Source organism: Rhinolophus ferrumequinum, chromosome 15 (genome assembly GCF_004115265.2).
Source record: "Rhinolophus ferrumequinum isolate MPI-CBG mRhiFer1 chromosome 15, mRhiFer1_v1.p, whole genome shotgun sequence".
NCBI lineage: Eukaryota > Metazoa > Chordata > Mammalia > Chiroptera > Rhinolophidae > Rhinolophus > Rhinolophus ferrumequinum.
In genome coordinates this window covers 27,883,812-27,911,268 of record NC_046298.1, presented here as the reverse complement: position 1 = coordinate 27,911,268, position 27,457 = coordinate 27,883,812, and the positions used below count along the sequence as shown (strand labels likewise).

Genomic DNA, 27,457 nt, shown 5'->3' with positions numbered 1-27,457 from the left:
CGTGGTGAAATATTTTTAATATATAAATTGCAACATAAATGTGGTGGCAGTATTGTTTTCGGTAAAATATTTTTGGAGTCTTATAAGATGCTTTTGCTTTTTAGTCCACGGGGAACTTCTATAAGCACCTGCAGCTATCTAACACTCCAGGTGCTATGGGGCAGGTTTCTCTGCCCTTTACAGACTTACAGTCTAGTAATGACATGGTGTGTCCATACGAAAAGGTCACTCATAGGCCAGATAAGTACAGTAAAACATTCATCCATTGCCACTGAGAGGTATCGCAGACTTTCAAATCATGTTTTTAATGAAGTCCTTCAAAAGAATGATAGCTACCGTGTTTTCCCCGAAAATAAGACCTAGCCGGACCATCAGCTCTAATGCATTTTTTTAATTTTTGCTCCAAAAGGTGCGTTAGAGCTGATGGTCCGGGTAGGTCTTATTTTCGGAGAAACATGGTACTTCTCAGTTTTCTCAAACCAAGTATACTGTACATAGCGGGGTTTTCCTTGTTTTTGTTTTCCACCATCAAGATATCTCAATGAAATTCAGGATTGATATATGGGCTTTATTGCCATCCAGGTCTGAGACATTTGGCCATTCCACAACATTTGACACAGTTGTCCACTCTCCCTTTGAAAAAATAGTTCATTTACTTTTCATGAACTTGCACTCTTCTGGCCTTTTTCCTGTGATGTATTATCTATTGCGACATAACAAATTACCCCCAAGACATATCATCTTAAAGCAATAAACATTAATCACCTTCTAGTGTGTAGGGGTCAGGTATGTGGATACAGCTTTACTGGGGAGCTCATGCTTAGTTATGGTCTCCCAGGAGAGTCGCCTGACGGCATTGGCTGGTGCAGCAGTCATCTGACAGCTTGACTGAATCTGGAGGATCCACTTCAAGGATGGTTCATCTACATGACTGTTGGCAGGAAACCTCAGTTCCACAGCATGTGGGCATCTCTGTAAAACTGAATGTCCTCGTGACCTGGCAACTGGTTTCCCCCAGAACAGGTGATCCAAGAGGGCAAGGTGGAAGCTGCAATGGCTTTCATGACTTATCTTCAAAAGTCATACTCTGTCACTCCACAATATACTGGTTACACAGGTCAGTCCTATTTAGTGTGGGAGGGAATTACCCGAAAGTGTGAATACCAGAAAGGAGGGCCATCTTGGAGTCTGGGCTCTGGGCTCTACCCTCTGAGTGATGCTCCTTGTCCATGAAAAGTAGCCCACGTTTACAGCTACATAGTTTCCTCAGCCTGCTTTTACCCAGTAGCATTTTGGGGGTCCAAAGCCTCTTTACATTTTATACTGTAACTCTCAGTCCAAGCTGATAGTGTCATTATGAATATAATTCTTTTGAACACTTTATGTGTCCCCTATGGGGACAGTTCACTCCATTAGGCAAAAGCCACCCCCACAAATTTCTTTGAGATAAGTCCTTCTCTACCTCGGGCTTTTGCTCAGACTGCTGAGGGACAATACTCTTTGAGATCCTCACTGTCCGAACAGCTCTCTGAGGTTCTATCTTAGGTCTCTCTGAGGTCTTGAAGGGTTTTATAGTCACAACCTCAGTCATGCACTGTCTTTCCTTCAGTATCAGATTGGCTACTCAGGTTAGTCCTATTCCATGTGGGAGGAGACCTAAGCAAAGACATCAGTACCAGGAGGTGGGGATCATTAGAGGCCACGCTGGAGTCTGCTACCATCAGACAGACTCCTGCATCTCAGCAGTTTTCTTATCTCCTCCACTCCCATTTTAAATGGTAGATTTCTTCAGTGCTCAGAGCTGGGCCCTCTTCTAATACCATACTTTCTCCCTAAGTGATCTGTCCAAGCCCCTGGCTTTAGTGTCCATCTCTATTCCAAAACTATACTGCTAAATTTATATTTCTAGCCCAGACCATTTTTCTGAGTTCCAGACCCATCTACCTCTGCATCTCCACCTGGATATTTCACCTGTACCTTCCAGGCAACGTCCAAAATGGAAATTCAGAGTCCCTCGAAATTCTTATAGGCTTTCGTTCCTTAGTAAATGTCACCAGTATCCAATGAATTTCACACACACACACATTCCTTTTTTTTTGACTATAGAAGGTTTATTTCATGTCTCAGCTTCAGTCTCTTCTTCCAGAGGCCTTCCATGATGCCAACAATTTAGGTTTGGTCCTTCTGCTCCAAGCTCTTAGAGCGCTCTCGTTTTCTTGTACAGCCTTTATCACGACTGTAATAGTCTAATTGTCTAATGCCTGTGAGCTCCATGAGGGCAGCGACTTTGTCTTGCTTCCTACTGAATCCCTAATGCTTAGCACAAAACAGGAGCTCAGGAGGTACTTGTTGAATGAATGTTATCTTTTCCCTTTTTTAAATAATTGTTTGTTTCTAATTTACTGTTTCTAACCTGTTGAAGCCTGGGAAAAATAACCAACATAGTAGAATTGTGTGTAAACTAAGTCATGATGAGGCCTAGATCAGCATGAGGGCTCCAAGTCCTCCCCAACCTGGGGGTGAGGGCCTCCGCAAGCACTTCCCAGCCCACAAGGCCACAATGACCTTAGCTTTCTCTGGCCAGACTTCCTGGACTCAGCCAGGGCCTCTCAGGGCAATGCCACTCCCTCTGGGCACAATACGTGAGGCCATTCCGCATGTGACATGGTAGAAGATTAGGTGTCGCAAGATGTTCAGAGAACGGGGAGGGATGTGGGCAGAGTGGAAGGTTATCTTTCCTTCCACTCTGTGGAGGGAAAGCTTCCTCCACGTCTCAGCTGAAAACGGACCACTTGAATCAACTCAGTTTATTACCTGAAAGCTAACTCCCTTCCTTTCTACGGCCAAGAGATACTGCAGTTAAGGAATTCCATTAGCTTCAGGGTTCCCAGCTACCCTCACCTACCCTCACCCTTGGATTGAATTCCCAAACCTACGTAAAACTATGAAACGACGCTCATGCTTGTGCATGTGGGGACCCTCCTACACACCTGGGCATCAGCCACCCAGCACCGCCACCCCAAGGTGGGCTGTCACGCAGGGCGGCCTGCGGGGTCTCTGGTCCCGCTCCCCACATAAGAACGCAGGACATGGTGAGGCCAAAAAAGAACACCCACGGAGCCATAGATAGAGGAGTCATACCACTATATTCTCCCTGGAGGCTGGGGTGCAGACACAGGAGGCAGGAGCCACACTGTCTGCAACCCGCCATCCACTTGTCTCTGCCAAACAATCTCACTTGCTAGCAATCCGCTTCTCTGCAATCCGCAATCCACACTCTGCCGTTTGCAGGCTCAGCCACCATCTTCTTGCTAGCCCCATTTTTCTGCTAGCGTTGCCACGGCAGTTGTATTAGTGCCCAATGGCTCACTGGTTACAGCTGACGGCCAACTAGCCACAGCTGATGGCCATTTACTACCTGAGTGAGCACCTTTCCATGTGAGGCCAAGAGCCTGGAAACTGCACTCCTGGCTCTGTCCCCACATGGGCAGTTATCCATTAGCCTGTTGGAGGATCACTTCATTAGACGAAGAGTCTTGTAGTGGAACACAGGTAATGCCCAAACTGCACATTCCTGGAAAAAAAAAAGGGGGGGCCAAGTAGGCCTGTTAAAATACTTGATTCCCTTACTGCTGTTCTGGTCCTGGGTGGCAGAGGTGCTACATTAGGAACAGTGGCAGTTACTGGAGGCCAAATGACTAATTCTGGCTCCATCTTACCTAGGCTATACTATTTCTCAAGCTTACGGAATAGACCTAAGGATTATTTTCAAGAAAATTTTTGTTTTTATACCACGTATCAGTGAAATCATATGGTTCTCTATTTTTCCTGTCTGACTTATTTTGCTTAGCATTATAATCTCAAGATTCTGAAATCTATGTAACTTTACTAACAATTGTCACCACAATAAACTTTAATTAAAAAAAAAAGAAAAGATTTTATTTTCCTCAATCACCTAATGTGGTGATTATAAGAAAACCAGTATTGCTTTGTCACAGATTTATTAATAAGTTTACTAACAATTATCGGGGCATCTCCTACTGTTGTGTGGGGAGTCATGCGGGGCAGCCTGCGGGGTCTCTGCTCCTGCTCCCCACATAAGAACGCAGGATATGGTGAGGCCAAAAAGGAACACCCATGGAGCCATAGATAGGGGAGTCATACCACTATAGTCTCACTAGAGGCTGGATTCACACGACGTGCGACCTACCTGCTGCCCGCTTTTCTGCCAACAGACCAACTCTCCTCGACTCCCCTCGACTCCACTCCCCAACATAGCTGTGGCAGTTATATTAGTGGCCAATGACTCAATGGTTACAGTTGACGGTCAACTAGCCACAACTGACGGCCATCTACTACCCGAGCCAGCACCTTTCCACGTGAGGCCAAGAGCCTGGAAACTGCACTCCTGGTTCTGTCCCCACACCTACCTTGTATTCCTTTCCAAATCCCCAGCAGCTCACCTAGCCTTACAAATAGGTGTAGCCTGCAGAATTCTACTCCCAGGCGGGACCCAGCTGGGTACCCGGGGCTAATGCCTTCCCCCACCCCTCTTGCCCCGTTAGCTTGCCTTCGCAGCCAACACCAGCAGTTAGTATCTTATTAAAATTGTCACTGTTTTCTAGCATTCCTTGCTTTACAGTGACAACCCACTCCCCTTTTCCATGAGAGAAACCCATCCCCAGCCCTTCCAGGGGGCTGACCTCCACCTGCAAGGCCTGGCAAATCAGAAGACCATTGCCTTTCTGATTGCAGTCAGTGGGACAAGTTGGGCCAATCAGCGTCCTCTTCTCAACTTTTCTCTGGGGGCTGTGTGGAGTAAATTCTTTCTGCTCTGGTTGCTTCATGGGGAGGTTAGGCTTTGGTACTGCCATGGACTCTCCTACACCGAAGGAGAGACTGAACTCTGATAATGGTTGGTCTCCAGGCCCCAGCCATGAGTGAAGTATAGCAGAACTAAGAAATGGAGAGAGAGCACTCCATTGGGCCTTTGCCAACACCACTGGGCCTTTGCCACCCAGGCATGCCCAAGGCTCACTTCGTACTGGATCACCCTGTCACGTGAGTCTCGGTATATTTTCTTTTCTGCTTAAAGCCTTTTGAGTTTGATTTTTCTCCACGAATTGGTCTTTGCTTACATTTCACTCCTGGGCACAGGTGACCATACTCCGTGGTTTCCAAAGGTACTCACTCTGCATTCACCTGCGTGCCCTCTTTGTTCAAAAGGACTCTCTTTGAGCCCCTGGGGAACTGAACATTTTCTGGTGTTCTTCTTCCAGAATTGGACTAATTTCTTTTACTTGAATCATGTATATTCGGGCTGGACCTACCTTTTAGCAGTCTAATTTAAACTCGCTTGTTCTATGGTAAGAAAATTGTTTGACAAAGTGATATGTTCCCCAGAATTTTGGTGCCTCGTGAGGGACTTTGTCTGTTTTGTCAGCTTCTATATCCAGAGAATATAGAACAGTCCTTTCATCTGCCCAATAAGTGTTTGTTGATTGACTGAATGCATTCATCAGCCAGGTAATTTCATCTGACAACTCTGATATCCTAGTTATCTCTTCCTTTAAGCCTGTGACTCGCAGTCCTACCAGTAAAAAAAGAACACTGGAGGCCTAAGGTGAAAGAGAGAGAGAGAGAGAGAGAAAGAGAAAGAGAGAGAGAGAGAGAGAGAGAGAGAGATGCCAATATTTAATACAGTATTATTAACTATAGTCCTCATGCTGTATATTAGAGCTCTAGATTTATTTCAGGTGCACTCATTACAAAAGAGGTACTATGTGAGGAGAAATGTTAATTAGCTTGACTGTAGTAATGTCACTTTCTATATGTATATCAAATCATCATGTCGTACACCTTAAATATATACAATTTTTATTTAAAAAAGAAAATGTATTCCAGTCGCGTGATGTCATGCAGAATAGCAGAGTGGGAAACTCTAGGAGTCAGTCCTTACCAAAACAACCAGTAAACTGGGGGGGATAAAATGATCAGAACCAACAGTTGAGGCACTCTTGATATTATGTCTCCTTTACCACAATACAAAATATGTCTGCAGACGCCAAACTCTGCCCCTGGAGGTTCTGATTCAGAAGGTCTGTGCAGGCTGGGAATCCTCACTCCAGGTGTTTCTTATCTTCCCACAAGGAGGTGAAATGCTGCCGGATACCAAACATGTGCTCCCTTAGCAACTGCTATGTGAGAGGCTCCTGAATTCTCCATTGCTCTCCCCTTCCCAAGGCTTTGCCATAGCAGGGTCTCAGCACACCTTTGCTGAATGAATGCATGGGGAGATGGGACCCACAAAAGGACCTCTCTGCTCCTTTCTACAGGCCTAGTTGTTGTTTGTTGACTGACAAGCAGTGCCACATCTCAGTGCTGACTTCTCCAGCCCACTTGGAACCTGCTTCTTTTGGCCAATGGGCTCCTGTTGTGGCCCATCCAGTTGGGCCTGGTACCTATCTTTTAGCCCTAAATAGCCATTTGCTATTGAAAAATCTAACCTGGCCAGACCACAGTATCTCTAAATTGGGCAAATCCCTGTGAGGTGACACTTCTGTATTTTAGAACTCAGGCACACCAGGAAAGATAACCTTTGTCATTGAACTGAAGTACTGATGACTGAGGAGAAATCTAACTCAAGAAATGACACACAGCAAAGTGACCTGAGCAAGTCTCTTTCAGCCAACAAACCAGGGATTTATCTGCAGTAATTTGCAATGTTTATTTTTAACAGAGCTGGTTGAGTCATGCAAGTAATTTCAAAATTCTGCTTTACTAATATGTAGGATTTTAATCCTGGCAAATATTCTAGATGTCTTTCCCCCCCAGTCCTCCAGGGAAGCCTATTACAGATATAAAAGTAAAATACTGTCTTCCCAATATATATTTTTAAATTATGTTATAAGAATAAATCGCCTCGTTCTCCTAACCATCCCTAAGAGCTAGTGTCCTGAATAGGGAATATGGGTCTGAAATGCTCCCCAGCTTAAAAGAGGAATGGTTTGCTATGTTGCTGGGGTAACTACAAAACCCCCACTGAGTTGTGGCCAAGTCACTGCCATTGGGATTTTGCTTCTGGATCTGTCCAACATTGGGATAACGGTAGATATTAATCTGTCACCCTCATTGACTAAATTACTCAAAGACAATCATTCTTAATAGTTAATTGCTACTATTTTTTGAGTGTTTGCATACTATGTGTAAGGCTATTTCTTAAGCTCATTTAGTTCTCTCAATGACTTTAAGAAGTAGGTACGTAAATTTCCAGTTTACATGTAAGGAAATGGATGTTTAAAGAGGTAGAGAATCTTGCTCAAAGTCACCCCAAATCACTAAGCTAGGAAGTGGCAAAGCTTGGATTTGAGCCAGGTCCACTTGAATCCAGACACCAAACTCTTGACTACCATGTCTGAGGTGACTTTATGGTATTAGCATAATACTGTTCAAGACCAAACATCACCCAAACTGCATTTGCAATTTAACTATTTATTTGTTGCAAAAACACCATGTAATTGTATGTAGTGACTTTTGCTGCACAAACTCATAAGTTATATCAAGAAGCAAAGCAATATTGTGCCATGTGAATGTGTGTGTGGCAGGGCTTGTGTGTGTGTGTGTGTGTGTGTGTGTAAGTAGGTTAATCTACTACAATTCTACTTCATTAAAATAAGGAGTATAGCATGTTAGAGCCCTAATAACCCATTGGACATCCTCCAAGAACAGTTGATTTGCTTTTGTACCTAATCATATACTGACATTGGTCATATTGCACATGTCTTAATCTCCCTCCAAGTTGGCATCCTAAAGCAGGATCTTGAGAGGAGAGCCCATGTATTATTCAGTTGATTGATAGTTGCCTCCCTTTCAGTCTCTTGCATCATTCTGGGCATGGAACATGGGCCGAATAAAAAAATAAGCCAAATAAAAATGCAAAGTCCAACTTGTAGAGATACCCTTAGTTGTTTAAATTCTCCCACAGAAAGGTGGACTTCTTCGAAACACTTCAGAAATTTCTCTAAGCACTGGGAAGACCTTAGACCTTTGGTTCAAGTGGAAAAGAATTCTTTGTGCTCATGGCCCTTCTTTGCTCAAGGGACTTGTGCGTTTGCTTGCACTTCCTTAGGCAGCATCTGTCTCTTCTTTGCCATCTCTTATTTGCAATTCAACTTTGGGCAAATTCGCCTCATCTGTAAAGTGGAGATAATGCTTTCCCTATTCATCTCACGTGGGAGCTTGTGTGGATAAAATGACATGAAGGCCCTTTGGTAACCTGCAAAGAACTAATGCACATAGATCCTTAATTAATGGTAGTTCCGCTGGGAGCTGAAGGGTTTGGAGGAGAAGCCAGTGTGTACAGGAAGAGATATAAGACATGCTATTTGGGTTTGAGGCATTCAAGTGGAGTGCTCCGTAAGTAATTAGCAACGTCGGACTGGAGTTTAAATGAAAACTGGAGGTTTAGATAGCGATGGTGGTCATGAAAACATTTCATTGAGTCACTACTATGTAACAGGTGCTAGTTTGTTTACTGTGGTTTTAGATACCGCATTTCAATGATGTTTTGAGCTCTAAACTGAAAAATGTGTTATTTTTGAAGTTGCAGAGTAGATTACACCATACTATAGAAAAAAAATGGTAATCTTTGCCACTCTCCTTTAATTTTTGATGTATTTAAACACTCACAATGGTGTTGTGAGTTGGTTTTAAACTGCAATGGACTGAAAAGCCAACTCAAAATGAGATACTCAGCCATATCTGTCAAGCTCTTAATTCTATAAACGCAGAAGTCTTCTCTTTAGTTTTAAAAGGACCTATACAAATAATGCACGAATTAATACATTTTCCTTGTAAAAAGTTGAAACACTGCAGATAAAGCCAAAGAACGCTTTTACCCACGTGACCCAAATATGGTTTATGTATATATTTGCATAGAAAATAGGGCTGAAGTGTTTGTTTTTCCCCATACTTTTTTCCCCCACAGTTCCTTCTGCTACTTGTGTTTCTCACTAAAGACTACATCATGGTGCTCTACCAGTATTAGTACCTATATAGGTAGATATTTGTATATTAGTATTCCTTATTAGCTGACATAGGTATGCAGGTATATAAATATAGTGACTGTATGTCTCAGTTTGCCCAGGACCATTTCAATTTTGTCTGTAGTCCCATCCTAATTTTTAATAGTGTCCCCTTTCACTTTCAAATGCACTGCATTTTGCGTAAGTTATATAGTCACCTTATTATAGAAGATATTAAAATGATATAAAGAATTAAGTATTTTTTTCATATTATACGTATCAGACATTTTTGTGAAGTAGTTTAGAGTGGGTAATGTCATTTTGTACCTGCATAGTAGAATCTAGTAGGAAACACTAAATTCTGAGTATGCAGTAATAGTCTACCAAGACTGAAATATCAGTATAAAATCAACTAGCTAAATAAAATTTTATGTACATGTTTGTCAGTGATCCTTTTCTGTAACTCGCAGCAAAACACATCTAGTGGGTTCAAAGGAATTCCTTGACAATACATGCAAAATAAAGCAAGTATCAGTAAAAATTGATGAAACCATGCAGCAAACAATAATAACACATTCGAATAAATTCCTCTGCCAGGAGCCATTTGTGCATGTGGAAAAAATTAATATTTCAGTAAATATTGGTACAAATTATGCACCACAATGATACACTTGAAAGAATTCCAATATCAGCCTTGTGAATGCATTAAAATGAACTCTTTCACAGAATACTACAGTATTCAAGCAACAAAGAAAACTTCAACTTGATATATCAACTTGATATTTCAGTAAATATAGCAACATAAGTCCAAAGGTATTTGTAAAAAGCATCATAAATGTTTTACTCAGCATTTTCTCAAAAACCTAAAATGCCATCTGCGCTGCCTGAGTGTAGGTAATTCTCCTTATAATTCTCCTTGTAATTGGCCACCGCTGCATTAGTAGTAGAGTGAATAACAGCATCAAACAATGAATTGTCCTTCTTGATATTGTGATTGTTGTTCTAGTAATCCTGCCTCAAATTTGCAAAACAGTGAGACATACCCTGCTTGGACAAGGATGGACGTTCAGAGCAGGTGGAAGTGCTGGCCTTGCCCACACCCCAGGCGGGAAGACTTCTTGTTCTGTGTGCACATCAGAACTTTCCTAACTCATGTGGGTGCTACAGCTGCGAGGTCTGACAATTAAGTGCGTGAACTCATCCTAGAAAAAGTGCTACATATCTCATTGCTGAATATCACTATGCTCACCTTCGAAGTCCTCCCCTTGGAAAGTTATGCACCAACGCCAGTGCCTGGTCTACCCTTCAAAGCAATTTTGGAACTCTTTTTCTGGAATGGCTATCAGAGCTGTCATCAGATTACCTTGATGTCCTGAATGTCATCCAAATGTCTTCCTTTCAATAGTTCCTTTATCTTTGGGTAAAGAAAGAAGTCACTGGGGGCCAGATCAGGTGAGTAGGGAGGGTGTTCCAATACAGTTATTTGTTTACTGACTAAAAACTCCCTCACAGACAATGTCATGTGAGCTGGTGCATTGTCGTGATGCAAAAGCCATGAATTGTTGGCGAAAAGTTCAGATTGTTTTCATCTAACTTTTTCACACAGGCTTTTCAGCACTTCCAAATAGTAAACTTGGTTCACTGTTTGTCCAGTTGGTACAAATTCATAATGAATAATCCCTCTGATATCAAAAAACGGTGAGCAACATTGTTGCAATAAGTTCATGAACTTAACTGTCATATCTTGTACCTCTCCCACCTCCCTGCTAATCTCTCCAAGTCACCAGTGTGACTCAACTACCTCCAGGGATGAGGTCTGTGAGCAGGGAGATCTAATTCTTAAGACTGCAGTTCTGCTCCCCACCCTGGGCACACCTGCTGAGCTGCAACCTAGCTCCAAGGGAGGAGCCTCAGCCCGTGAGCTTGGTGGCTCCCAGCCTAGATCTTGCCGTTGTAATATAGGACCACTAGAAGCATGATACTTTTTGATATAATGATGTCATGGAATGTGTTTTATTTATGACTATCAAATAAGGTAGCTATCTATAATTTTTGTAACAGTGGCATAGCATACCATAGTGTAAGCATACCACTATTGATTTAGCCATGTCTTTGGTGGTGGTTATTCCCTTTCTTTCTAGCTTGCCACTTTATCAAACAACACAACCATGAATGCTCTTATACACATCTCCTAATGAGTCTTGACAGTAGACACCCAGAAGTGGAATTAGAATTTTAATAGGTTCTACTGTGTCAGACGTTCATTTAGCTACTCATTTAAAATATTACCTCAGAGTAGCTTAAAGAAACAGGGGGGTTTTGTTCTCATATAACAAAAGGTCCACAAGTCAGCAGGTCTGGCAACATCAGGTAACAGCCGCCATCTTTCCACACTCTTTCATTCTACTGATCCTCACCTCACGGTCCTGAGAAGGTGGGTGTACTTCTAGGCAGCATTCTAGGCAAGAAGAAAAGAGACGATAAGCAAGGTCAAAGGGAATGCCAGCTGCCTCTGTTTCATTTTCAAAGTTTTCCTGAAATCCCATTCATTGATTTCTTCTTACACCCGTCGTCTAGGACTGAGACCCATAGCTACCACAGGACCAACTCTGAAAGGTAGTGAGGGCGATGGAATTATGGGTGGACATTTAGTCATTTTCATTTTAATGTAATATTGCCTATTTGTTTATGCTCCCAAATGTCTTAATGTAAAGCTGAGTGTAGTCTTTTCCCTCTTTTTTAATCTCCTCTATAGGTACAAATGATCATTTTTTAAAACTCCTGATACTGTTCATTTGTGCTTTCTTTTTTCTTAATTTATCTATTATATTAGTCTTTTTTTAAAAGAGCCATTTTATCAGTTTTATTAGATTTTAGTTCTCTGCATCATGAATTTCTTTTATATTAATTTCCTTTTTTACTTTTGAGGGTTTTATTTTTTTCTAGCTTTTAAGTTAAAAGTTCAGATCATTTATTTTAACTTTATTGTTTTAGAATAAATGCACTTAAAGCTCTAATTTTCTTCTTTCTGAGCAGAAGTTTTGTCCCTTTAACCTAGAAACATATTTTAGAAACAGGTTTTAAAGTTTTCAAGTATAAGCACAGTGGCAGGGATATCTTTTTGTTTGTGACCTCCATGTGGCAGTGAATTTGGACTTGTATTAGAGGAATTATAATAGTTCTCCCCCAACCCCCCGTCCCAAGGCTTGGTGTACAGTCAATATTTGTAAATGTGGTGTGCCTGAATCCAATTCTGGTTACAAAGTTCAGTGTGTGTTAGTAGGAGCATATGTGTGCATTTGATCGAATTTGTGACTTGTATTATTCAGGTTCTCTATGTCCTTAGGATACGTTATCCTAAAAATAAAAGGCCAAAGTGAGAGGCAACAAGTATTTACTTGAGATTAAAGAAAAAAAAAAGCTATTAGGGAAGCACTGATTCAGGCAGAAACCCAATTAGTGTTCCAATTAGGAGACAAAGGCAATGGGTATTTATGAGAAAGGGAAGGGGAACAATTATATCAGTAGAAGGAAGGCATTTCTATCGGTGCAGATAAACTAACATAGTGACATTAATTCTAAACAAGGTTTTTAATTTTCAGCCCGATAACTCTCAGTTCAGCAGTCACAATATCTGCTGTCTTGTTATTTTTGCAAGCAATCGTTTGGGACATAATGTTGTTTTAGGTCCAATCCAAAGGTTCTTTTGCCCTGTTTTAACATTCCAGATGTTTGAGGCATAGACGTGCAAGGCAGTTCCTCTGGGATGGCAGCTCTGACTCCATTTTAAAGTGGCTCCGTTTGTATTATTATTATTTTTTTACATTTCTGTCTCCTTAAACTATAGTTTTCAGAGAGAGAATGTTTAGACCCTAACTATAATTGTGAACTTATTTTTTTCTCCAATCTGCTTTATGCTTTTCAAAACTATGCTGTGAGAAGCATACACGTTTGTATCTGTTACAGTTTGTTGAGGCAACGTTCCTGTTACCAACGTAAAATGGTACTGTTCTTCATGGTGCTAATATCGGGAAGGGGCGCGAGGACTATTTTTGCAGAAGAGGGAGCTAAGAGGTTGTATTCCAGGCGTGCTGCCTACGTGCTCAGGCACAGAACTCAAGCAGACGTTAATCGATGACAAAGAGCAATCTCTTCAAAAGATTAGAGATTCCACTAGGACCAACCCTGCAGTTAAGTCCATGGCAAATGAAACACAGGTTGTGCTTTACAAGAGTTAAAAACCAACCTGCCCCTATTTTTCTTGTAAATTACTGAAGTTAAAGATAAACTCACCATTGTTCTTCTAGCCTTCTTTCCCCTCATACCAATGAATTTTCCATGGAAGTGGAAAACACATATAAACCCAGCCCAGGGGACAAAGGGGGTCTCTCTTCCACGAGCAATTAGAGACCGCTACTCTTGTCTATGGGGTGGCCTTTGTTTTCTTACTTTCTGCTAAAAAAACTTACTTTTACTTCAACTCTATGTCAGCTCACGTTTGAATTCTTCCCTATATGAAGCCAAGGACGCTCTTCTCCTGAAACAGCACCTACCTGGCATTGTAATTTGTCCAATATTAACAATGCTGCACCAGTTTTATTTTTATTAGAATTTGCCTGATACATCTTTTTTATACTTTATTTTTTCCTTTAGTCTCCGTCTCTCTTCCTCCCTCTATTCCGCTCCCTCCACCCCTACCTCTCCTTCTCCCTCGCCCTTGTTTTTTTTTCATTATTATTTATTCTTCTGTTTAGATCTTCACCTATGAACCAGAAAGCTTGACTGTATCTATATCCCTCTTTGGTAGAGCAACCCTGCTGTTACATTTGTGCCAAGCATGGTGACGTTTCTAATATTTAAAAAGGAAACATTTCTAATATTTAAAAAGGAAATCAAACATAACAATGAGTTAAACTACCTTTCCCTATCTCAGTCACATCGCTTTTACCTTCCCCACTTGACTCAATCTTTACCAAGATGTTCCTTTCAGTCCATTTTTATACGTTTACCTATCTTATCTGCATGTCTATTACAAGCAATATTATTTTGCCTGTAGTTTTTTTAAAAATGTGTGTTAATGGCATCTCTGGGTATGCATTGTTTTGCATTTTGCTTTTCTCAATTTATTTAAACGTATCCATGTTGTGTATATGCTGTGCTCCATACCATTTCACCACTTTATTCTATTCCATCTTACAAATACCCTATATGAAGGTCTGATAATTAAGTTGGCAAACTTGTTGCAACGAAGTTGCTAACCTTTTATCATATCAGAGGGATTATTCATTATGAATTTGTACCAACTGGACAAACAGTGAACCAGGTTTACTATTTGGAAGTGCTATGCATGAAAAAGTTAGATGACCTGAACTTTTCGCCAACAATTCACGGCTCTCGCATCACGACAACGCACCAGCTCACATAGCACTGTTTGTGAGGGAGTTTTTAGCCAGTAAACAAATAACTGTATTGGAACACCCTCCCTGCTCACCTGATCTGGCCCCCAATGACTTTTTTCTTTACCCAAAGATAAAGGAACTATTGAAAGGAAGACATTTTGGGTAATATGACGATGGCTCTGATGGTCATTCCAGGAAAAGAGTTCCAAAATTGCTTTGAAGGGTGGACTAGGTGCCGGTGTCAGTGCATAACTTCCCAAGGGGAGTACTTCGAAGGTGACCGTAATGATATTCAGCAATGAGGTCTCGAGCACTTTTTCTAGGATGAATTCGCGAACTTAATTGTCTGACCTCGTATTCTCCTATGTCATTCTAATTTATATTGTTCCATTTTTTACTTTACTACATTTTTGAGTCTAGTTTCTTTCACTCAACTTGTATTTGTGAGATCCATCCATATTGTTACATGCTGTTATAGCTGAGTCATTTGTCATTGCTGTATATGCTCCATTATAGAAACAATTTACCAGTTCTTCAGTAGCTGGACAATAGGACTCTTTTTCATTTTTGCCTATTGTGAATAACAGTACTGTGGACACTTGTAAATGTCTCGGTAGCACACGTAAGCATTTCTATTAGGTATATATCTAGAAGTGGAATTGCTGGGTCATGAGGTGTGCATATAGTTAACTTCAGTAGAGAGTGTCAAACATCTTTATTATGTAGTTTTGTACCAATTCATATAACCAGGGTGCCAGTTGCCCTTCATTCTTGCCAACAGTTGGTAGTATTGTTAGGCTTTTTAGTTTTTGCCACTCTAATAAGTTGTGGTGATACCTCATTGTGGTTTTAATTTGCATTTTCTCTAATGGACACCTTTTCATATGCCTACAGCCATTTTCATATACTCTTGTGAGGTGCTTATTCCTGAAATATGCCCATATTTTTTTCTAACGGATTGTCTTTTCCTTGTCTTTTCCTTATTGACTTGGAGTGATGAAGTCATATTTAATTGAGGTTGTTTGTTAGATATATTATTGCAAATTTCTTCCATCCTGTGGCTTGCCTTTTCACTCTTGTAACTATCTTTTTTAATAAATTTTTTAAATAAATTTTTATTGGGGAATATTGGAGAGCAGTGTATTTCTCCAGGGCCCATCAGCTCCAAGCTGTCCTTCAATCTAGTTGTGGAGGGCGCAGCTGAGCTTCAAGTCCAGTCGCCATTTTCAGCCTTTAGTTGCAGAGGGCACAGCCCACCATCCCATGGGGGAATTGAACTGGCAACCTTGTTGTTGAGAGCTGGCGCTCTAACCAACTGAGCCATCCGGCCGCCCCTCTGGCAGCTCATTGTCTTCAATCTAGTTGTGGAGGGTGCAGCTCACTGGTCCATGTGGGAATCAAACCGACAACCCTGTTGTTCAGAGCTCAGCGCTCTAACCTACTGAGCCATCTGGCCGCCCCTATCTTTTGATAAATACCAGTTGTGAAGTTTACAGAGTCTAATTTAGCAGCCTTCCTTTGCTGTTTTGTTTAAACAAGTTTTTCCCTACTCCCAGGTTGTGAATACCTTCTAGAAATGTCATTGTTTTAGCTTTTACATTTTTATCTATAATCTAACTGGACTTGATTTTCGTCTGTGGTATATGTAAAGTAGGCATCAGATTTCATGTCCATCATCTGTTATACTGAAATAAATGTGCTTGGTAGATACAAAACTAGTCAATATCCTGGATCAATGATCAATTGAATCTCCACTAGACACAATTTGCATTTCTATGGACAAGAATCATCTGAATTACTCAAACAATGAAAGGTGTAGAATCAGATAATGCAGACAGCTGCTAGCCTATATATTATTGTTTTTGAATTTGCCTTTGAATCAATTGTAACATTTTATTGGTTCCCTTGTTAATTCATGAGTTAAGTACATTTTTTGACGTGTTTGTATTATATCTTTATGAGAGTTCTGATTTTATCTATTTTAAAAAATGATCTTTTATCAGTTCTAATTCTTTCTTTGCTTTTAACCACTTGCTGTTCATCTTCTACTGCAGGGGTTTATCATAGTCCTTAAATTTTTGGACCAGGGTGATTAATCCAATCTTGAGGGGCTGAGGGTTGGGGGTGGGACCGGCACAATAACACAACACTGGAGATTGTTGAGAAAACACAGTGATTGACAGTTCTAGCATGCCATCCTAACTGAGAAATACCTCATTGCCCCTCTAGCACCAAACATTCTTCCCATGTTTAATTCAGTGATGAATTAAAGAACAGTCATGTATTAATCTTATAAAAATGGGTTTCTGCATAGAATGAGTTTTTCCGAAAGTAAGATAGAGCTGTAACCTAGAGAAAAGTGTTGTAATAGAATAGAAAAACACATTAAAAAAAAAAAAAAGAATTGTAACTATACCTAGCTCATGGCTGAAGTATTTCTTTATTGTTTTACTTGTGAGCAAAAATGAGTAGCTTTAAAAAAGAAAAGAAAAAAAAAAACCAGTTCTGCAGATTGTTGCATTCATTCAGACCAAATTTTTATTTTTTAAAAATGTGATACAGCCATTTAATTTTCACAATATTAGCCAACATTTATGTGACTCATACACATATTTCTCTATGTACACACAAGCACACACTATTTATATAAAAAATAAATTAAGCTTTAATAATGAAACACAAGTTTACAAATGCAGCTTTTTAAAGTCTAATGGAAAATAAGAAATGTAGAAATTTCTGAGAGACAGGATCTCTGTGGAATCTGGCTCTTCAAGATGAAAATATATTGAAAATTAAAAACCTGAGACAAATCATTGTGTGTTTTTCAAATGCCAATTTTGTAATTCTGCATATTTCTTAATCTAATTATTAACTTTTTGGTAACTAGAATATGGCTTTTAGGGTTGCCTCCAAAAAGTTAAATGTCATACAAGTTGAGAGTTATTACATTCCTTTTAAGTGTTAAAAAGTATTTAGCCATCCTTCTTGCTTCCAAACACAACTCATCATTGAGTGACCCTTGATGAGCAACTTAAAATTTTATGCTCAGATATCTCTTAAGTGAATTTTTTATTTTTGTCTAAAATTTTTCATCAGACATAGTTACAAAGGATGTAAGTCCTGGCACATTGTAGATACTGCATCTTGAAATAAAACTGGTACATTCCTTTTTAAATTTAGCCAAGAGGCTCTAAATTCAATACTTATTTGATAAGCACCATCATCCTTTCACAAATCAAATGAAGAAAGCAATTTTTAATAGTAGGAAACGTCACATTTTTCCTTTTACTCCTTGGATTTGTGTTTTGAATCTACTCCCCCCTCAAAATTTTAGCCTAATTATTTTTGGCCTTTTTATGGCTTAATGGGAGAGCTGTAACACAATTATATAATATCCTATCACCATACGGCTCTATATATTTAAATGTTTCTTTTGGATTGAGCTTGATCGATAAATATAGTACAAATTTGAATAAATTGTTAAACATAGTATGATTTCATTGGCAATGTATTACTTAGGGATATAAGGAAGGTTTTTTCCCCCAAATTATTTCATCTGCCTGTAGATTCTCTCTGTTAGGATGGCCATAGTACAGCATCAACTCTATTCTCCTTTTAAATTTTCCATATGAAAGTGTTGATAACCCCTGTTCACATAGGTAAGTAGATGGGAACAGAAGGAGTTTTGTGATAGCAGGGTAACTGAATTCTTCTAACTCCTTCGGAGTTACATGCTAAAATCTTCAGAAACTTGGGGTGTTCCTTCAATTTTGTTGAAAGCAAAGAACAGGGAACCACCAGACTTGCAAAAGGACTTGTACCCTGTGGTTAAGAGGCATTCACTGTGTAAACATCTATCTATGTTTTGAATTTTATCTCTTGAGTCATGCTCTACAGTAAAACTGAAAATGGGGAAAGATATGTTTTCTTTTGTAAGGGAGAAAATGGCGTTTTCTCAGGCAGATGAGTCTTAAGAAAATGTACAATAGGAAGGTGAGGATATGAAAATTGATCCCCTAAAACTATTTGAGCCTGTGTATTCCTTGCCAAGCTCTGGTAGACTGCTTAAGTAAGGCTGGCCTAGTTGAAAGACCATAAGCCTCGGTGGCTTAAGTTGAGACTTTTTTTTAACTAGGTCACAAAGCATGTACAGTTGATCCTTGAACCGCACAGGTTTCAGCTGCATGGATCCCCTGATACGTGGATTTTTTTTCAATAAATGTCATAAATGTATTTTCTCTTCCTTATGACTTTCTTAATATTTTCTATTCTCCAGCTTACTTTATTGTAAGAATTTAGTATATAATACATATAATACACAAAATATGTGTTAATTGACTATGTTATCAGTAAGGCTTCAGGTCAACAGTAGGCTATTAGTAGTTACATTTGGAAGGAGTCAAAAGTTATATGTGGATTTTCAACTGCACAGGGTGAGGGGGTGAGCACCCCTCACCCCCGTGGTGTTCAAAGGTCAACTGTGAATTATTAGATTATGTTACCTGGCTGCCTTCTTAATACAGCAGCAGGTCCTCAAATGTGTTCCAGTGTACCCCAGTGGCATGCGATATTCCTTGGCAAAAGGGTTCTGAGATCAAATTTGGGGCATGTGATATTCTACACCCCTCTTCACTGTGAACCTTAGACTATCCAAGTTTCACAGAGGAATTACTTAAATTTGTATAACCTAAGTTTCCCAAACTCAAATGATCCAATCAGCCTTCCCCCTTTATTTTTCCATGCAATAACTGATACCAAAATAATATCCTTAGGGAAACGATGAACAGAAGCAGTTTAAGACACATACAATCACGGTTTGGATCCATCAGTGCTGCCGTCATCTTTCAGGATGTTCCTGTGACTATTTCACTTGACCCGAATTAACTGTGCTTATCATTTGACGATTAAACCACAATCTCAGCTAGGTATTTTATAGGACTTGGGTTTTGTGTACCCTCAAACCCTGGCACCGTGCTTGGCGTATGTATGGTGGTGCTCAAGACATTTTTGTGGAATGAAGGGATAAGGTGTTTTGAGCAGACAGAGCCTGGTTGGTTTTAATGTACTCTTCAGCAATGCATACGTGTTAAGCCCAGGATAATTAGAGGACGGCTATGCGGGTTCCTAGGACCCAGATCTGTCCAAGTAAAGCCACCAGTCTTACTGCTAGTGTTTCCCTCCCCACCACAGTCATTTTTCAGTTATACCTTATTTCCCCTAAGTCGGTTCTCAATTCACTTGAAGTTGAGACTCTACTGACCACTCCCCTCACCACTGTCCTCATTTTTAAAAAGCCTTGTTAAATCATCACACTGTATAAATCTTTCAATTGTATCTTAAGAGGCAGAGGACTGTTATCTTGTCCTAGGTAGGTTTGTCCCACTGGGGAAGGCTGTATCTGAGATTTTTGGTAGCTTTCTAATGCTTAAGCTTTGCTGCTCCAGAAAACTGGGTAATCCAGAGAAATACCCGCCCTCCCCAATGAAGTCTAACTTACATCACCTCATTTAATTAATCACTAAACGACCTCTTGTCTGTGGTAGCTGCAGAGCCAGAACTTCTCTAGCAGTTGTACAGCCAGCTCATTAGTGGGCAGAGCAGTTGTGCAGCCAACTCATTAGTGGGTAAGAAGCTGGCTGAGCCTTCAGTGGGTCTCTGTTTCCAACAGTCTTTTTAAACCAAAAAGTCTCCAAGATATCCACCTCCTACCCCCAATAACTCCAGTCACAAAGCCAGTCTCTACCGTTAACTAGAAATTGTCTTAATGAACAGAGATTCCAGCAACTCAGTTACTAGAGCAGGAGGTCTGTCTAGTCAGCTAGCCAGCTGCTGGTAGTTAAAGTGCATTGGGCCGAGCCCGCTGGCCTGGGGCAGGAAAGCTAGGCAGATGTGGCAGTCAGGCGCAGGGCTCCTCTCTGGACCCTGGTGAAATCTGATGGCCTTAATTTGGAACCATTTGCCTTTTAGTTAATCCTTTTTGGGAGCTAATTTATTAGTTCCTTACATTGCAGGCTCATCTTCCACGGAAGTCAAATTACCTGGGTCTTTAGAGGCTGGAAAAGGAATCCTGCTCAGTGTGTGTGCAGATTGTGCACAGACAGTTTAACTGTTCGAGATTTTCACTTTTTATTCAATGAGGTTTGGAACACGAGAGACCAAAAACGAGGAGCGTAATTTTGGGATCCTCTATAGAGAATTATAAGTTAAGAAATTGTCCAATATGAAAAAATAGGAAATCACCCCTACTCATGCTGAATGGATCTTCTTCACAAGTGTCATCTTGATAGCAGTCTTGAAGAGAAGATGACATCACAGATTAGCATAGTCCCAGGATCCGAATACAGCACATTCTCCTACTTACAAACACACGCACACACACGACACCCTTACTTTACACATGCATCCTGGCTTCTATGAGTAAAACTTGCTGTTGCTGACTCTCTTCTCTCTTAACCTGAAATAAAACACATTTCCCCGTCATCCATTAGGCTAAGACACAGGCCATGCACTCTGTAACATTTCTCTGTCCAAACACATCTCTGCCACTCACGGCTGGATGATACAGGGCTGAGTCAGGGAGGGGCCCCCTAGCAAGACATTTAACCTCTGTGAGTCTCAATTTCCTCCCTGGTCATTGCACTGGGGTGATGGCCGTTCTGCAGGTTGAAGCAAAGATGAAATGAGAATAGTATGGGTAAGGAGTCCACATACTGTTTCCCATTGGAGGCTGGTATGGTCATTTTTGGGGGGCTGGTTCTTTGTTGAGCAGAACTATCTGGCACATCGCAGGACACCAGACATACCTGGCTCTCCCCCCCCCATTACATATCTGTAGCACAATCAGAGGTATCCCTGATGAGGGTGGGGGTGGGGGTTCTGCCCTGATTTAGAACCACTGGACTAGCCCATTCTTGGGAACTTGCTAGGGGCTCTTTAAAAGGAGGTGGTCATCATTTATTTTCACTTCATATTGAAGAGTCCTTCTATGGATGACGTCTGACTTAGGGAAGGTGCAAATGCTTAAGATATTACTGTAAGTTAATTTATAGAGCAAAGAGAACTAGACCAAGGCTATCAGTCAAAGGATTTCTAAAGATGATGGCACCTCCCTGAAGCCTGGCCCCAGGTACCCAGGGTCACTGTACTTGAAGGAGAAAGACCTGAGGATGTGCCTGCAGGGGGGGCAGGGGCTGGTCTACCTGCGGTTGCACTTCTCCTGGTACAGCTGGAGCTGGTTCTCGTTGACGTTGAACTCTTTAACCAGTGCATCCCGGTTGGCATTGCGCAGGTTCTGGTGTGTGTCATACAGGAAGAGCTGGTTGTTCAGCTCTTCTTGCCGCCTCCGCAGCTGGCGACAGGAGGAATACAGCTCCTCTTCACTCTCCTGGAGAGCAGAGAAGAGAACAAGCATGTGGTGACCGTGTCTTCCAAACCAGAATGTGGGCCATGGCATCTTAAGAGTGTGACTGAAGGGAGCCTGGGGCAGATGCTTTGTAACTAACTGGGATTATCCCAGAAAACCCAGGGCCTACTTTCACCAAAGAAAAAATGGGTAATTATTTATTCCTTTAGAAGCAAGCAGTTTAAAAAACGCTTGTTCACATCAAGGATGGTTTTATTGTGAAACCCTGGAATAACAAATGCCGTTGCCTGTTGATCCTATTTCTTAAACAAATCTGGTTTTGTTCCCACTGTTCTATGTCGCCTTCAGGCCCTTGTCCCAACTCAAAAGGTCTAAGCAGCTCTGTGCTTAAAGCGGGCACACAGCAGGCAAGGGAGAGAGCAGCCGAACACGAGGACAGCAGGGTAAGCAGGAGCCAGCAGATCATTAAAGTCTTACACGGCCCTTAAAAGGTAACACACTACAATATGGATGAACCTTGAAATCATTACAGTAAGGGAAAGAAGCCAGTTCCAAAGGACCACATACTATGATTCCATTTATTTGGTTGGTGCAAAAGTAACTGCAGTTTAAAAGGTTAAACTGCAAAAACCTCAATTACTTTTGCACCAACCTAATATATGAAATGGCCAGAACTGGTAAATGCATAGACACAGAAAATTGCTTGGGGTGGGCATGGAGTGAGTGGAGACAGCTAATGAGCAGGAGTTTCTTTCTGAGGTGATAAAAATGTTCTAAAATTGATCAGGGTGATGGTTGAAAAATTCTGGGAATATACTAAAAACCATAACCCTTGACTTGTACACTTTAAATAGGTGAATTGTATAATACATGAATTCTATCTCAACAAAGTTGTAAGCCCCCCGCCAAAAGCCAAGGGCACACAGGTTATGCCCCCAGAGATGAGCATGTGACTCAGTTCTAGCCAGTAATGATGTCTTGCTCCCCGACACCACCATCTCCAGGCATGTGATCCAAGCCAGGCCAATCAAAAGCCTCCATAGAACTTTGGGTGAGGCTCTTGGCTTGGTAAAAAGGTTTTTTTTCTTGGGGATCACCTGAGAGAGTGACGAATGTTTCCAATTGCTAGTGGCCCCTCTGCTATCATGTAGAGAAAGTTGGGAATTAAGCCAAAAGAGGGAAACAGAAGCACTGGATGAGCACCTGAATCCAGCCATGCCTAACACAAGTCCAATCCCTAAACTCTGCAGTTGTCTGAGACAAAGGATTCCCTCCTCATGCTTAGGGGGGAAAAAAACCAACTTATCAGTGTAAGAAGTTTGGGTTTTCTATAGGAAAAGGAGAAGGATGTGTTTCCTTACTGATGATTTTAAAAGATTACTGACTGTTGTGTAAAGAATGGCTGCTTGGGAGGTCGGACTATTGGCTGCTACTACTGATGGAGCAGTTCAAGTGACAGACTCCGGGGCTATAAAAACATTGATATATACAAATGAGCTCCTTTGTCATTTGTTTTTACAAAAAAGAAAATGGACTCAGACCACACCTTGCTCTGCAAAATTTTTTTTCCACCTTCGCGACCTAACAAACCACCGTGGATATCCCCCAGGATAACAGGTAGCACTCTGGCTTTGGCAAGTAGAGAGGGTGATGGTGACGGTTATTTTGGCTACTCACAAAGATGCAGAGGAGTAAAAAGACAATTTTCTTTGCACAAGGAGTGGAGGTAAAATGGACAGTCCCTGGTGACTAATTCAATGTACTGTTGAAGGCATTGGGAAGAGTCAGTAATGACTTTGCTTAACTTTACGCCCTTCCTCGAGGAGACCAGCTTTCCTCCCTATTAAGAATAAAGCAAAGCAAAACAAAAACTCCATGTAAGTCTTAACCCTGTACTACAAATGGTCTCTTTTCACCTTCTGTCCAGCTAGAAGAAAACAACTTCTGTTGTTTTCATATACATGATGACTATTTGTTATTTAGTTTAAATTCAAAATCTACCTTTTATACGAACACTTCTGTAATTAAAGCCCTTTATCTCCTTTTCTGAATTCCAAAGCATTTATAGCTATGTTATATAATTTAGTCCTTAGTATTCCAAATATATAACATTATATATATAACATTCAGAAAAGTATATAAACATATACAGCAGGTCCTTGAATAACGTTGTTTCCTTCAATGTTGTTTCATTATACCATTGATTAAAAAAAAAAAATTGATTCCAGCCTGAACCACTGTCCGTGTGGAGTTTGCATGTTCTCCCCATGTCTGCGTGCGTTTTCTCCAAGTACTCTGGTTTCCCCCCACCTCCCAATTATGTGCACATTAGGTGAATCGGCGTGTCTCAGTTGTCCCCGTCTGTCTGAATGGCGTGGGTGTGAATGTGCCAGGTGATGGAAGGGCATCCTAGCCAGGGTGGGGTCCCACCTTGCACCCTGAGCTGCTGGGAGAGGCTCTGCCACCCAACCCTGAACTGGAATAAGCAGGTTGGAAAATAATTATCTTTCTTGTTTTTATTAAGCTTCCTTAAATGTATGTCTAGCTCACATTCATTTCAGTGTTGAATATTATCAGTGTTTGAGGTCTTTATGTTGAAGCTTAGTGATGTGTTTGTCACCAGAACTATGCCACGAAACTCTTGCCATTAACTCTTATTTTTATCAATTGGCCTATGGTAAAATTGGTTTCATTATATATCTTTTCGCTTCAAGTCGCAGCTTCCAAGTACCTATTGAGGACGTTAAGTGAGTGCTTACTGTATATATTTTAATGAGTAATTAATTTTAATGAGCAAACAGCTATGGAGCCATCACCAACTCAAACTAGAACATTAACCACTCTAAGCAACCCTCCCAATCAAGACCCTCTCCGTCCCTCTTAGAATTTGGAGACAATTATTTCCTGGTGTCCTTTTGAGTCTGAGTTGTCACACAAAAATTTAGCTTGTTTTCCAAGTCTCTAGTTATTTCTGTTTTCTCATATATTTTACTGATTTCTTTGTTCACCATTGTTCTTTGCCTTATATTGCCTCTTGCTTAAGAGTAAGTACTTTGGTAATTCTTTTAGCAAAGGTTTATTAGTACTAAAGTATCTGCTTTTGTATGTCTGAAAATACCTTCATTTTGCCCTTACTCTTGAATAGTAGTTATTAGGATATACAATGTCTAGACTTATAGCTATGTGTCTTGATCAATTTTGAAGACATCCCTTAGTCTTTAGGCTGTTATTGCTGTAGATGGGGGTATTACGGTCATTGGTCGATATTTTGTAGGTAACGTGTATTTTCTCTGTTTTCTGTTTTATCATTTTCTCTTTTTCTTCGTACTGCCAATTCAATATGAATTATCAATACGCAGATCTACACTTATTTATATTGCTGTGTTTATAACTGGACGACGCATGTCTTCTATGCTGGAAAATTCTCAATCATCAACATCTCAAATATTTTATGTTGGAGTTTCTCATACTACCCTCCTTTTTTTTTTAACTCTTGTTTCTCATATTTACATCTTATGCTGTGTTCAAAGCAAATTCTCCAACACAATCTTCACATTTACTCATTGTTTCAGTAACTACATCCTTTCTGGAATTTCCCCCTTACTAGGCTTTAAAGCAACTTTTTTCAAGATTTTTCAAATTGTGTTTCCAAAATTTCTAATTAGTCCTTTCATTCCTACATGTTCTTGATTAATAGTAAGAAGAGTTTTGTTTTGCTTTTTAATTTATTGGGGTGACATTGGTTAGTAAAATTACATAGGTGTCAAGTGCAGAATTATATAATACATCATCTATATATTGCACTGTGTGCTCACTACCCAGTCAGTTCTCCATCACCATATATTTGACCTCCTTTTCCCTCATCTACCACCCCCCTCCCTCTTTACCCTTTGGTAACCACTTAACTATTGTCTGTGTCTATGAGTTTTTGTCTTACTCATTTGTTGCTTTCAGTCTTAAAATGCATGTTTACTCATTGGGTTCTTTTCAAAGTTATTTTCAGATTCACTGGAGTGAATTCCCTTGCTTTTACATTTGTTGTCTATACTGGCGTTGTTTTCCTCAAGTACTTTAAAATTTTAATATGTAAGCCCATCTTGGATGGGAAGGTTGGTTCCTTCCTTGAATCTATATGTTGGCGTCTGGTTTTCTGAATGTTCTAAATGGGGATCTCACAAGGGCCGGGTCAGCAAAGTGTTAGGGTGATGGCTTGGAGCTCGAGGTTCTCAGGAATACTACACACCTCAGTCTGTGTCCGGGCTGCAGGGCTGTGTCCACTTTTATCCCAATCCCTCAGGCAAGCAGCTGACCACTGGCCTGAGTCCTGGCCACGGCCAGATCTCTTTTTTGGGAGGGTGTTTCAGTGACGCCTACCTTGCCCTGAATCTTCTATTTGTGCGCAGCCTTCAGGCCCCATTGCATCAGCCACAAAAGTGAAAGAAATAAATGAAGTATCCAAACACAAGGAGTTTTAAAAAGAACAGAAGTTGAAAGAAAGCAGACTGAATCAGTGAAGATAATAGTTGAATTAGAAAATGAAAAAATAAAAATATAAAATAAATGCAAGAGCTGGGTTGTTTTGTAGGGAAAACACAAAGTCAATAAAATAGATAATCCGTTATCTAATTTAGAAATGTGTCATAGCCCAAATAAGACATAAGCATAGGTATACAATTATGGATAAAAAGAAATGGAAAGAACCTGTGAAATAAATCAAAACCAAGCTGATAATAGAATGAATGTATGTATTCATATTTATTATCAGTCTCTTATATTCCATTATATATGGTAGATAATACATACATATTTCCTATTATAGGAAATTATCCCATGAGAGAAAAAATTGAAGAGACTAATTTTATCCTAGAAGAAAGTGAGAAAATGTTATAATCATGCCCAGAAAGTTTCACAAATGGTGTCTTTAACATCTGTTATATATAGGTAGCAGTTAACTTCAATTCTATTCAAAATGTGCCAAGCCCTGAGAAAGAACGAAGATCTTCAAATAATTTTAATGAAACCAGCATAACAAAGCCTTACCAGAAACTACAGACTGAACTTTCAGGGGGCTGGTAAAGGGGATCAAATGTACGGTGATGGAAGGAGAACTGACTCTGGGTGGTTAACACACAATGGGATTTATAGATGATGTGATACAGAATTGTACACCTGAAATCTATGTGACTTTACTAACAACTGTCACTCTACTAAACTTTAATTAAAAAAAAAAAGAAAACCACTGCAAAAATCCTAAATAAAATGTCAACACATACACTATAGAAGCACATTAAACAATATCACCCTCCTATATTTTGCTAAGAAATTCTTTTTTCCTAATTTCTTAAAATGACTGTTTTACACCTATGCTCTCTTCTGACCTCTCCAGTCTCAGCTGATGGCCTTACTTCTTGTTTCACATAGAATACAGAAGAAATTACATGGGAAATCTGCCCCTCCAGGCCTCTGTACCACATCCCATGCCTTCTTTCCTGCTGGCCCCAGGGTCCCATCTCCTCCTTCCTCATTTCTTCACTCCTGCACATACCCGTTCTCTCTCCTGTGTCATTGCTGCCCTTCTCTACTAAGTCATCCCCATCACCAGCAAACACATCTGTAAAGGCTCTCCCTTGACCCCACATCCCCCTCCAGCTACGGACTCATCTCTCTTTTCA

At 40.4% G+C, this 27,457-nt stretch overlaps 1 protein-coding gene across 2 annotated transcripts in view; it reads right to left on the bottom strand.

Annotated features, from left to right (window-relative positions):
• Positions 1-16,982: 16,982 nt before the first annotated feature.
• Positions 16,983-27,457, bottom strand: part of PLCG2 (phospholipase C gamma 2) — a 147,411-nt gene continuing 136,936 nt past the window's right edge. The window contains exons 32-34 of one of the 2 annotated variants that reach the window (XM_033128135.1): positions 21,622-21,806; positions 20,813-20,876; positions 16,983-20,713 (exon numbers count right to left, since the gene is read on the bottom strand). In XM_033128135.1, coding sequence (XP_032984026.1) covers positions 20,834-20,876; positions 21,622-21,806 — 228 coding nt within the window. In that variant the 3' untranslated portion in view covers positions 16,983-20,713; positions 20,813-20,833. Of the gene's footprint in view, positions 20,877-21,621; positions 21,807-27,457 lie in introns of both variants that reach the window. The other variant, XM_033128134.1, reaches the window with a different exon arrangement.